Source organism: Onychostoma macrolepis, chromosome 22 (genome assembly GCF_012432095.1).
Source record: "Onychostoma macrolepis isolate SWU-2019 chromosome 22, ASM1243209v1, whole genome shotgun sequence".
In the NCBI taxonomy this organism is placed as follows: domain Eukaryota; kingdom Metazoa; phylum Chordata; class Actinopteri; order Cypriniformes; family Cyprinidae; genus Onychostoma; species Onychostoma macrolepis.
Window position 1 is genome coordinate 22,729,510 of NC_081176.1, and position 12,828 is coordinate 22,742,337.

At 36.2% G+C, this 12,828-nt stretch overlaps 1 protein-coding gene across 7 annotated transcripts in view; it reads left to right on the forward strand.

Moving 5' to 3' along the window:
- The window catches only part of dennd1b (DENN/MADD domain containing 1B), a 106,089-nt gene that overhangs the window by 41,028 nt on the left and 52,233 nt on the right, over positions 1-12,828 (forward strand). For 3 of the 7 annotated variants that reach the window (XM_058761829.1, XM_058761830.1, XM_058761833.1), the window contains 5 exons: positions 2,030-2,079; positions 2,799-2,918; positions 7,243-7,312; positions 11,404-11,484; positions 12,742-12,801. In XM_058761829.1, coding sequence (XP_058617812.1) covers positions 2,030-2,079; positions 2,799-2,918; positions 7,243-7,312; positions 11,404-11,484; positions 12,742-12,801 — 381 coding nt within the window. Of the gene's footprint in view, positions 1-2,029; positions 2,080-2,798; positions 2,919-7,242; positions 7,313-11,403; positions 11,485-12,741; positions 12,802-12,828 lie in introns of those variants that run through there. The other 4 variants (XM_058761834.1, XM_058761831.1, XM_058761835.1 and 1 more) reach the window with 3 other exon arrangements.

Genomic DNA, 12,828 nt, shown 5'->3' on the forward strand with positions numbered 1-12,828 from the left:
ATACGGCAGCATCAGGCTTGCGTACGCGTGACAGCTTTACTGCCGTACAGTCATCCGCCGCGCCACGACACGGCGAGGATGTTTCTGCCGCTGCCAACGTTCCTCTCTCGCCTGCCAGAGCCTTCAATCTCCTCGCCGCTCTCTGTATCACATACTAACTCTCTCACTCTGTCTTCCCCCATCAGCACCACCACCTCCCACCGAGAAAAACAGCAACCAGTCATCATCCGCGCCTGCATATATACGCAAACAAAAACAGACACCCTCGCACATACACGCACATTGAACGATTAATTTCGTTTTAAAGGGCATGTGCGGGTATGGAAGCTGCATTTGAACTACCCAGCTGCCCCCAAACACAACCACACCGTTCATTTGAATGGTCGCAGCTTGTTATACTTTGAGCAAAGGATCACTGGCAGTTCCCCATGGCTAGTCTACAGTGCAGGACTGGCCAGACGTGGCTAACCCATATGGCTATGGAAATCCATATGCTGCTGGTGCTAGGACTCTCCCTCTGGGTCTGTGCGGGAAGGTAAAACCCCAAAGGCTGGGCATCCTTTTGCACCCCCCCACCCCCATCCTTCCCGCACCTCCTCTGAACCCCTGGTGCAGCTCAGCCATTGTTCCAACAATCTGCCGTCACCTCCGTCGTCGCCACACCTCAAGCGAACCGATCAATGAGCTAATGGCTGCTAATTATTTTAGCCTCTGATCACCCTCCCCTTTGCGTCAGCTTGATGTCGTTTCCCTTTAAATCCATTCATTTGCCAGCTACTATTCTGCATAACGAATAGTTATTTCATCAGTTTGCTCTAATGCAGTTTGTTGAAAAAATGTTTTTTTACTCTTCTAATCAACTTAGGATTTTCGTCTGGCAGACAAAAAAAAAATCCCTTAAACTTACATTAGAGCTATATATAGGGACCAGAATATTATAGAGATGTTGAGACAATATGCAGCTACCAAGCAACCACTTAGCAATGTAATTTAATTAAAACATTTGGCAATGCACTAAAAATTTAAATATTTTCGTTTGGACATTCGTTTGTCAGCTACTGTTCTACTTAATGAATATTTAGTTGAAACGAGAAACTCATCTGATTAACACAGTTTGTGCTACAAACCTTGGAGTTTGAGAAAAGGTGCGCTTTTACATTTCTAAACGATTGCACTTTCATCTGGCGGACGAATCCTTTAGATTTACATTAGAGCTGTATCTAGGGACTAGAATATCATAGAAGTGTGGAGTGTTGTTGCTTTTTTGACTTGAGACAATACTTAGCCACCTAGCAACCATTTAGTAATATAATTAAAAAAAGAATTTAATAATGCATTCATTTGCTCAGTTGTTTGCCAGCTTCTTAATAAATATTTATTTCAAACAGAACCATTTGATCTGATTAACAGTTTGTACTACGAATCATGCAGTTTGTTGAGAAAAGGTGCGCGTTTACTTTTCTAATCAATTGCACTTATGGATTTCGTCTGGCAGACGAAAAACTGATGGAAAATCCGTTAGACTTGCATTAGAGCTGTATCTAGGGGCAAGAATATCATAGAGACGTGGAGTTGGAGCTGTCTTTTGACTTGAGACAATACGCAACCATGAAAACACTTTAGCAAATATTTAGCAATGCAGTAAAAAACATTTAGCAATGCACTAAAAACTTGAATCCATTTGTTTGCAAGCTTTTGTTCTGTTTTATGAGTATTTTTATTGAAACTAAACCGTTTCATTGGATTAACACAGTTTGCACTGTTAGCATGGATAATCCCTCAGATCATGCAGTTTAAGAAAGAAGTTTGCTTTTAGTTTTCAAATCAGTTGTGCAATTTTTATTTGACAAATGCAAAAACCAATGCAAAAATTAGCATATTATGTCACATAATCCTCTTTATCACATCATAGCATTTCATAACCATTAATTAAGGCTTATCTTTGAATTAAATGTTTAACAAATATCAGTTAGTGAACAGTAACATAAATCGAATGGCTCTTAATGTCTTTTGTTTTGTTTCATTCTAGGAGGTCCTGCAGACAGTGCCTAAGTTCTGCTTCCCATTTGACATCGAAAGGTAGGACGTCCTTCATGCTTCCGGAAAATAAATTAATCGATGTGTGAATTGGGAAAATGAGGATGTTTGTTTATCGAACACTCGTTCACACACGCACAAGAGGCTGTCGTAAATAACTCACAGGGTGGAGTCGCACACCTCCTTTGCTTCTACTTCTGTTTCTAATGTCAGACCTTTCACTGAGAGGTCCGTAGAAATAAAGCACCTTTATAGAAATTAAGATCTCCGCCCCCAGTAAACAATGTTTGTTTGCTTGTCTGTTCTAACTGGCATGATGGTAGACACGTCTCCTGAATAAATGTGTTGTTCTCACAGAGGTGCGTGTGTGTGTGTGTGTTGGCTTGTTTGCTCTTGGAAATGAAAAATGGAAAGCTCTGTTGTATAGTTTATGTGCTGTGTGAGAAGTTCACTTCCTTCCAGCTGAAGCTTTGTTGCTGCCATCTAGTGGAGATAAACTACACTGTCACCCTTGGTTCAGTTCCTACAACCTTAAATGCAATGTAAATGAAATTAGTGAATGCATGGATATTTATATAGCCTGTTATTAGTAGCTTTTCTGAATTTTTACTCTGATATGAGTAAATTTGGCTTTTGAATGAATGTGAAAATGCTCAAAGTTACAGTCAACGTCTAGCACAGTGTTAGCACATAATTGAAGTTTATACTTTAATAATAAAGACTAATTTAATTTTTCCCCCTCTCTGTTTGGTGGGCTGCAGAGTGTCCCAGACTCAGGTGGGCCAGAACTTCACATTTGTGCTCACAGACATTGAGAGCAAGCAGAGGTTTGGTTTCTGTCGGCTGACGTCTGGCTGCAGGGTCTGCATCTGTTTGCTCAGGTAAGAGATGCTTTTTATTCATTTATTTATTGCACTTTTTAACTTTTGACGTGAATAATTTGCAATCATATTTTCATCTGCATGAATAATGTGAGATTTCACGCTTGTAATACACTATTAATATATCACAGATAGATAGAAAGTTTGATGGATTGAAGAGACATTTCTTGAGAAGTGTCAGTTTTCCTGTTTTAAGGAAACAAATTCCAGATCAGTTCTAGATTCTGAAATCAAGGGATTTGAAGCAAACAATACTTCACTTTAATGAAATAATAATAATGAACAGACAGGAATGGTCTTTTTGTTTGTTTTTTAGATCATAATATGATGGCAAATGCTTTCATATTTTCAGTCTGAGCTGTTCCGCTGAGAATGGAAAGCTGGAGATTGAAGACTGTGTGTTACATAAACGATAAACCCGTGTATTTAATAATACAAATACATTTAGTAATTCAGAGCAGCTCAACTGGGACATATCACATTTTTTTCCCTCTCCGTCTGTATTGATGGACAATCGCAGGTTTATCATTGTCATGATGAGCTCCTGTCGAGATCTCTCCTCCTCCCACCCCGGCCAGGATGGCCTTTGTTTTTGTGTGTGTGTGTGTGTGTGTGTGTGTGTGTGTTTCTCTCTTTCTCTCCCCTCGTTATTCAGGCACAGAGGCATGCCAGAGACGGTTCACCAATAATTATGCATGAAGCCCTGCTGCCAATTAGCAAGAGTCTCCCCTGTCCCTTTCACTGAGTTTTACATGCTAATTCATTTGACATATGATGTATAAAATTCATTATGCATTCTGAGTAGTTTGCATGACTTCCTTCATTCATAATAAGGAATGCATTCAAAGTTTTGTTCCTTTTTTTCCTTTAAGACCGTAGACTTCTATTTGTTTATGTCATCTATATGTCATCTGGAAAGAACATGGTCAAATGTAACAAAAGACCTAAGGAAAGTTTGTTTTTCTCCCCCCATCTGCAGAAGGATAGGAAAAATGAATTATTTTTAAAATAAATGTATTTATTTAAAAAAAGTATATGTACATACGTATATGTGTGTGTGTATATATATATATATATATATATATATATATATATATATATATATATATATATATATATATATATATATATATATATATATATATATATATATATATATATATATGGCGTTTGGCACATTATATACATTTTAAAAATTAAATCAAATTTTTCTCTTGATCTTTTAGATCTTCTAAGAACATAAATAACTTTATAAATTCTAAAATTTGAGTTTTTTTCTTATTCACACACATTTACACTCTCTACCAGAATATAAAAGAAAAGTAATTAAAACAGTTTGTGTCCTTGTGATTGTTGAAGTGCTGGGACTGTAAAATTGTCACCTAAGCTTACACGAGGAAGTTGCCTAATGAGAGGGACAGTTTTATGTGGACAGCCCTTTGTAGCTTTGCAGGTTTAGCCCAGGCCAAATAGGCCAGGGTTCCTTCAGGCCAAACCACTTCAAAAACACAAGCGTTCTGTTTTACCCCACCCTCGCCTCCCATCCGGCCTTCGGACACTCTTAGCGCATAGCCTTCGGACATATGCGAGACCCCAGATGAAATAGACCCCCTCTCTCTCGCGCTCTCTCGCCCGTTTTATTTGATGGCTGGGACCCGACTTGGCGTCTTCCTCAGACAGCAGAGGTTTTCTTCAGTTAGTGGCCATTTAGCGATATTTCTTTCCCTCTGCTGAACATAAAACTCAGGAAAAGTCTGGGTGTAATCGTATCTCATCTTGGGAAGGATACAAGGTGCAAGCTGACTTGCTTTTAAAGCTCCTAAATACCTCCAGTGATTTAGGATGCATGTTGATTTAAGGGCCGATTAGATCCTACAAGCGTATAAGGTCGTGCATGGAGTTTAAAACTTCAAAATAAATGCATAATACGACTTTAAACTGATTTATAGTGGAATTTTTAAATTTGAGACCACTAGTGAGATTTTTTTTTTTCCTTCTAAATCAGTAAAACCTTTTTTTTTTTTTTGCTTTAATGACAGCAGCACTTTTCATTTTGATTAGTGACCTAGAAATAGTGAAGAATGTTTAATATATTATTAATTTTGTAATATTTATGCCACAATGTGCTTTCTTTTTACAAAAAAAAAAAAAAAAAACCTGGTTTTAAATCCCTTATTTTCAGACTTTTTGTTCTAAAAATAGATTAAAACCCAGCAGCTGTCTTGACAAAAGTTATGCTTCGGCTCAGAAGTAGTACTCAAGTAGTTCACACTTAATTCTCAAAAACACAAATAAATCTTTTCTAATCATGTCATGACCTACGCATTCTCTCATTCACTGCTGGTCAGTTTCTGTCAAACCATTTGCACGAGCTTATCAGATGCTTCTGGCTGTGGAAGCAAGGAGCTCGAGTTTGTTAGGGATTGCCAGTAAGCCACAGATAAGTTGGTTTACTCTCCGAATACACACGGCGCTAGAGAACCTAAAAGGGCCGTTGAGATTGGCTCGTCTCAGCACAGTTCAGCATGATGAATGTTCCTCTATCAGAGGATTTGCCGAATACAAACACATTTTTACTTACTAGCTGTGAAGAGATTGGGCTGGGGTGCCGTGCTCCCCTCAGCCTATTTATAAAAAGTTAAAACAAGAAGAAAAATCGTGTGCTTCTGCTTTATGACTTAAAATAAAAAAAAATGAATCGTGAAAGGTATTCCTCCCTGGATGTCTTCATAAACGCAAGCCTGCTGCTTATAGAGCGGTGATTTATTTGACTTTAAAACAAAAGATTTACATGCTCTCATTTAAGAGTATAATGAGTGTTTGTGCTCTCCAAGGCCTGCCGTGCCTTTCTGACAAGGAGAGGCTCCCGTTTAAATCCCCTCCACATGTGAAAAATGAAGGATTAGCATCCAGGAGCCTCGCATTTTAAACAAAGAGCGAGCGAGAGAGAGAGAGAGATAGATAATGATTTTTCTTTGTTGTGCAATGCAGCTTGAGCAAGGTGTCGGTCGATTGCGATATTTCAAACAACACGTCATGCTTACCAAAACACGATCATTTCTTTCTCATCCGTCTAGAAATTTGCATAGACACGTTTAATTTGGGATAGTGTGACCTGGTTTGCGAACGTCGTCGTGCACGTCAAAATATTGGCATGTTAAGAGATGATTGTTTTAGGTTAATGGTCACCCAGACTTGAAAGTCTCATGCTTGAGCGCACGTCCCTGGGAACGCCGTGCCACTGGCCCCTTATGGATTCGCAAATATGAAAATTTGCATTAGATACACTTAGTTGTGTTTTTTGTTGTCTGTTAATTCCAGTCTGCTGGAGAGCTCACTGACCCATGGAAGGATAAAAAGGGAAAACAAAAAAAACAAAACACAAAAACTTGTGCTATATGGTTCAACTGGGATCAGACGATAAGCTTGTTCTTCTTTCTTAAAAATTACCGCGTCTATTAATCCAAGCTTCTTCTTTTGCCAATTAAAGTAATCAAGCATTAGCGACAAACAAAAGTCGAAGCTCCACATTTGAAAAGAATAGCTGATGTAATCGCTCTCGGTTAAGTGTGAGATTTCAGACCGAGTCGAAATGCATGTTGTAATCACGCCTACATACCGGGAAAGAAAAAAGTCAGAGCCCGCTAGCAGGCCGCATTTTTTCACTAGATTGCATAACTAAATAAATGGTGTGTGTTCTTACAACCTTCAAGCCAAAACAACACATTGGCCGGGTTCCATCTTTAAAGGCCTGTCAACTTTGCCAAGATTCTGTCAGGCGGCAATGCACACAATGTTGCAGATACTCTTGGCTAGTCGTTGTGTGATTAGTTAATACACATTGATAAGGTGTGAATTATTTTTTGTACTCCTGCTAGGAAATTAATTTAAGGGAGAAAAAAAAAGGGTGACACATGTAGTACGACGATGAGGTTCAGGTTGTGCATCTGGGCAGCATGCTTGTAAACCATCCTATCCCTGGTTTATTACAGGCTACAGTGGACCACTCGTGTTTTTGTTGAAGAAACCAAATACTTTTATTTAGCCCGCTCCGTGGCTGGAATGTTTAAAATGCAAGTGTCAGCGAGTACAAAGAATGTGATAATAAGGTTCACTGTAGCCGAAAATGCTCTAAAGCCCACCAGGTTAAAAGTCAAGGTGAGGAAGAATCGGCTGTGGTGGATTTGAGAAAATTATATCCGCCCTTTTGAATGAGGCTACAGTGTTGTTTTATAGCTTTATATTCTGAAGTGTTCTAATAAATAAATTGTTTAATGCATTTTTTTCTTCTCTTTTTTTTATTTTTATTTTTATTTTTTGACAGCTATCTCCCATGGTTTGAGATTTATTATAAGCTGCTAAATACCCTTGCAGACTACTTATCAAAACACCAGGTAAGTTAAGGGAAGTTTTCAACTTGTCTTCACATGGAAGAAATGAGCACATTTACAATACACAAGAATAAAAAGATTTACACAGAAATTTGCATTAAATCTTCAGTCATTTAAAAAAGATAATGTGATAATTTATTTAATAACAGATTAAGGAACAATTTTGCACATTATCACATTTCATGCAGACTTTTTTTTCTTTTTTCTTTTTTTTTTAAACATCAGCTAAGTTAAAGTTGCACGTTTCAGAAAATGGTTTTATTATTTACACAAGAATATGCATTAAATGCTGCAGTTTACACAAGTATTAATCGTTAATAAAACCGTTCTTAAATGATCACTTTTAATGCACATTTTTAAATACTCTTACCCTTGGAGGAAAAAAAAAATACAACACATAAGAATGAGTTTATGAAAGGTTAACACAGAAATTTGCATTAAATTTTGCATAATTTTTTTTTTTATTTTAAGACCATTTTTAACTACATTTGCTTTTTAAGCAAATTTTTAAGTACAGACTTGCAGACTTTTTAAAACAGCTAATTTAAAGTCTTGAAATTTTCTTCTAAAATGAGCATTTTTATCAGGCTCCTGTGTGTAGGTTCAGTAATTTCACTTTAATGGCAATTAATAAGTTATTTTCATTGACATTAAAGTGAAATAACTGAACAAAACACAGGAGCCTGAGAAAAATGCTCATTTTAGAAGAAGATTTCAGATGGCACTTAGGCTTTTGCATACGAACTCTTCATTCATTCATATATATATATATATATATATATATGTACCCTTTCAGACTTTTTAAAACAAGTTGAAGTTGCACATTTCTCACATGGTTTTGTGATTTACACAGAAATGTGCATAAAATGTGGCAATTTATGCAAAAATGGTTATACGATTTACACAAATTTGCATTAGATGCTATACTGTAAATCGTTATGTAAGTATGAATATGTAAAATCATTCATAAAACCATTCTTAAAATATCAAATTTAATGTTAATTTCTAAATAGACTATTTATGAAATCATTAGACAATTGAAGAGAAGTCTTCAACTTCACATGGAAAAAATGAGCAAAATTACATCAATTTATTAAATGTTTACACAAATTAAGTACCATTTTTATCAAATTAATACACATTTTTAAATACTCATGCAGTTGAAAACGTTAGGAGACAAAACGTTACATAAGTTAAGAATTAATTTGAATATGTAAACAGATCAAACAGTATCTGTAGTAACTGTAAATATTTGTAGCTGTAAAAAAAAAAATTTTTCTCTTTGAGGTCACTGGCTGATTGCACCATGCCGGACCCCTATTGAGCAAACGCATAATGTCACAAATCGCATTGAAATTACCCACGTTCCTGCCATCCAGCCTGTGAGCCAAAAGTGCCACTGCAAAGCAAAACTTGAGTGTTTTGTTTTGTTTTGTGTAAAGACAAAGGAAAAAGAAAACGTCATCTATAATCCGTTTCAGCGAAACAGGCACAGTTGGTTGGTTGCGCTTTGCTTTGCAGTGTTGTTGACATTTAACAGACCGAGCATCGAACAGGAAGTCAGTCCTTATGATATACGGGAAAACAAATTGTCAGGAAGTACACTGTGCCAAATCGTTTTTTTGTTTTTTTTCTTTCTGAAAGTTTCACAGCGGTAGGAGACGAAGAAAAGTTTGAATTAGGAAAAGGGGTTGAAAATATTAAGCTAACATCAAATGAAAAACAGAGTCTGTGTGGAGCCAGCGTCTAACTGAAGTGCTCGGAGTTTCTCTATCAGTCTGTTATCGTTCAGTTATGTGTAACAGAGCCGCTGAAAGAGAAGTGAGGAAGTCCAAGCCTCCTCTACACAAACAAATCATGGGCTGAGTACACTGGGAGTCACAGGGGTCGGGAATTAAGCCGTTAGATCCTCGGTGTCATCGACCCGTTCCATTACCAAAAGTATGCCTTTTAGTTTCCCCTCATTCTTCAAATTTCATGTTGTTCATTATGTGTAGTACATTCTCTGTATGATTTTTATTTAAGGCATTTAGCAGATGCTTATTCAGTCCAACTTTCAAAGTCATTTAGCTTCATTTATGAGACTGTAGCGGTCAACAGATGGTAAAACTGCAATTCAGAAAGTTTTCTTTTGGGAAAAGAAGTGCTAGTTGATACAAATAAACACAGTACACATAATACAAACACATAAAAATGACAAATAAAAAGCCTGTAGAATATGTTTCTAAGCAGTAGACAGTGTATTGTTTAACAGTGCGATAATTTATCTACAAATGACTTAACAAACAATCGGCAACAAAATTTGCATTAAATGCGAAATCGATTTAGAAAGGATTTACATTATAAATGTACAGATTCGCATTGTGTATGACGATTTTGTCAAAAATGTTTTTTGGGGGTACTATTTATACAGACATTTGCGTTAAATGCAAATATTTTGCAAATTTATGTAAGATTTTTATTTGAATTTGATTTGTATCAGAAAATTTTAAATTTTTAAATTTAAACCGAAATTTGCATGAAATTTAAAGTTTATACGAAAATGTGAAATAAATGTGACAATTTCATTTAAAAATGGGCCTTATTCATGAAATTTGAGCACAATAAATGCGTCTAAATAATTAATAAAGCAATTTGTAAGTGCAGAAATTTAGATGAGAATGAACTTAATGAACTTAAAAAAAATGTGTTGTGCCCAGTGCTTTTTTACAAACTACTTGGATAGACATTTGCATTGAATGTTAGTATAAGAATGTTTTTGTTCATTTTTCAAGAATGAAACTATTTTAAAAGTATAATGTTTTAAATTATTAATAATGATATGTATTTATGTATGTATGTATTTATTTATTTGCCAGTGTTTTGCTGCAGAGTTTACGTAGTTGACTAGTTAACTAAATCTGAAAAACAAAACTGAAACAATTTTGGTACTTGAAATAAATGAACATTAAATGAAATAAAATATAAAAACTTATTTATAATAATTGCCAAGGCAACATTTCTGTTTTTAATTTAGTTTAGCTTGATGTACTAAAATAACTAAAACTGAGGCTGAAATAAAAACTAAAATATAATCCAATTTTATGTAGATTTATAAAAAAATTTAAATACTAAAAATGACAAAAATAAATAAAAATTGCTCAAATTGTAATGAAAATTGAAAATATTACCAATAAGAACTGATTAAAAATATTTTTTAAAAACAACAAAAACATATTTATATATATATATTAATTATATTATTATAATTAATAATAATATTATTATTATATTTTTTTTTTTTTTCCCCTTACAAACTGTCCAAAAAAAACCTAAACTCTCATACGTATAAATGAATTGTTTAAGCGAGTAAGCATGATCGAGTTGACTTTTATCGTTGCATTCCACGTGAGGACGTTGACTGACGAGGAAGGACAAGAGCGCTGAAGGTTTATGGCGAGGGTAAATGAAGTGTTTCCTCAGGCTGTGTTACTGACCATGCGTGTGAGCATCCAGGCTCTCATGACAGCGGCACACGCACACACATACATACATACATGTACAAACACATGGCCATACATGCTGCAAGCTCTGGCCACACAGCTAATCTGGGAACTTGCTTACAAGGAAAGGGCAATCTAAATATGTGCCTAACTATTCGATGTCAGACCGTGTTTTAACGGCAACGGCATCGCTATTCTCCAGCAAGTTTGAGAGGGTAAATTGCACTCTTGTCATAAAAGCTCGTAAAAGCTCAGCGTTGTAATCCTGAGGCCTGTTTTGTGGCAAAGCTTTTCTCCAATGGCTTCTTAAAGCCGCCCGCTCTGAGCAAGGACCTTTGGTTAATTACGAACAGCCAATGTTCGCCATAAATCATCCCCGGAATAATAAGCGTCTGCCGCAGCCTAGCTTACCGTCTCTTAACCTCAGGATCGCTCGTTAAATGTGTGTCAGTCGGATATATTTCTCTTCTGCAGACTGCTGTAGGAATACTTTACGCCGAGCGCTTTAAATCATAGAAGCGCTTTGCAGTTCCGTTGTTTTTCTTTTGTGCTCCTTTGGTTGTGTTTTTTTCATTTGTTGGTTTTTCATATTTGTCTCTTTTGTCCTCACAGGAAGACGACTTGAACGACATGTTGGAAACGCTGCACAACCACCCCGTGCCAAAGCCAAATACGCCAGTGAATCTGAGTGTGGTAGGTGCTGGGGAGGGCTGACACTTTGTTTAGAAACAGAAGTGGGACTGCCGGCCTCTGGCTCTGATAGCAGATGCTGGACAGAGTTACACATGACTCATCAAACACAGCAGCAGCAATAGTGTAGATTCAACAACTGTCTGTCTATTGTTTAGTCATTCTTTCTGTCTGTCTGTCTGTCTGTCGTTCTGTCTGTCATTCTGTCTGTCGTTCTGTCGCTCTCTATCTATCTATCTATCGATCTGTCTATCGATCTGTCTATCGATCTGTCTATCGTTCTGTCTGTCGTTCTATCTATCTATCTATCACTCTATCTATCTATCACTCTATCTATCTATCGCTCTATCGTTCAATCTGTCTGTCTATCTATCTGTCTATCTATCTATCATTCTATCTATTGTTCTATTGTTCTATCTATTGTTCTGTCTGTCGTTCTATCATTCCTCTATCTATCCATCCATCCATCATTCTATCGTTCTGTCTGGCCATCTATTTTTCCATCTAGCTATCTATCCATTTATCTTTCTATCTATTGTTCTATCGTTCTATTGTTCTGTCTGTCGTTCTATCATTCCTCTATCTATCCATCTATCCGTCCATCCATCATTCTATCGTTCTGTATGTCCTTATCTATCTATCTATCGTTCTATCGTTCTGTCTGTTGTTCTATCTATATCTGTCTATCTATATATCTATCTATTGTTCTATCTATCGTTCTATCTATTGTTCTGTGTCGTTTTATCTGTCGTTCTATCATTCCTCTATCCATCCATCGTTCTATCGTTCTGTCTGTTGTTCTATCATTATTCTATCTATCTATCATCTATCCATCTATTTATCTATCTATCTATCTATCGTTCCATCTATCCATCATCCATCCATCTATCGCTCTATCAGTCTATCATTCTATCTCGTTCTATCTATTTTTCTATTTATCGTTCTATCGTTCTACTGCATCTATCATCATTCTGTCGTTCTATCTATTAATCATTTTATTTATCATTCTATTTATTAATCGTTCTTTCATTCTTTCTATCCATCTGTCATTCTGTTGTTTCTTTCAGTCTGACATTCTATCCTTCATTCTTTTACTCTGCATCTCATTCCATCCATCTGTCAATATTTTGCAGTCAATGTCAGTTTTATTTATTTATTTATTAATTTTTTTTTTTTTTTTTTACAGCCTGTCTATGTGTATGTCTGTCTGTCTGATCTCTCCATCTAATCCGTCTATATTCTTTGCTTCATTTTTGCAAGAGCAACCACTTACATTTTGCCAATGGGCAAGTAGTGCAGGATCCAGGAAGCAGACAGTCGGTGAGTAGAGAGTGAGTGTGCTGAAGG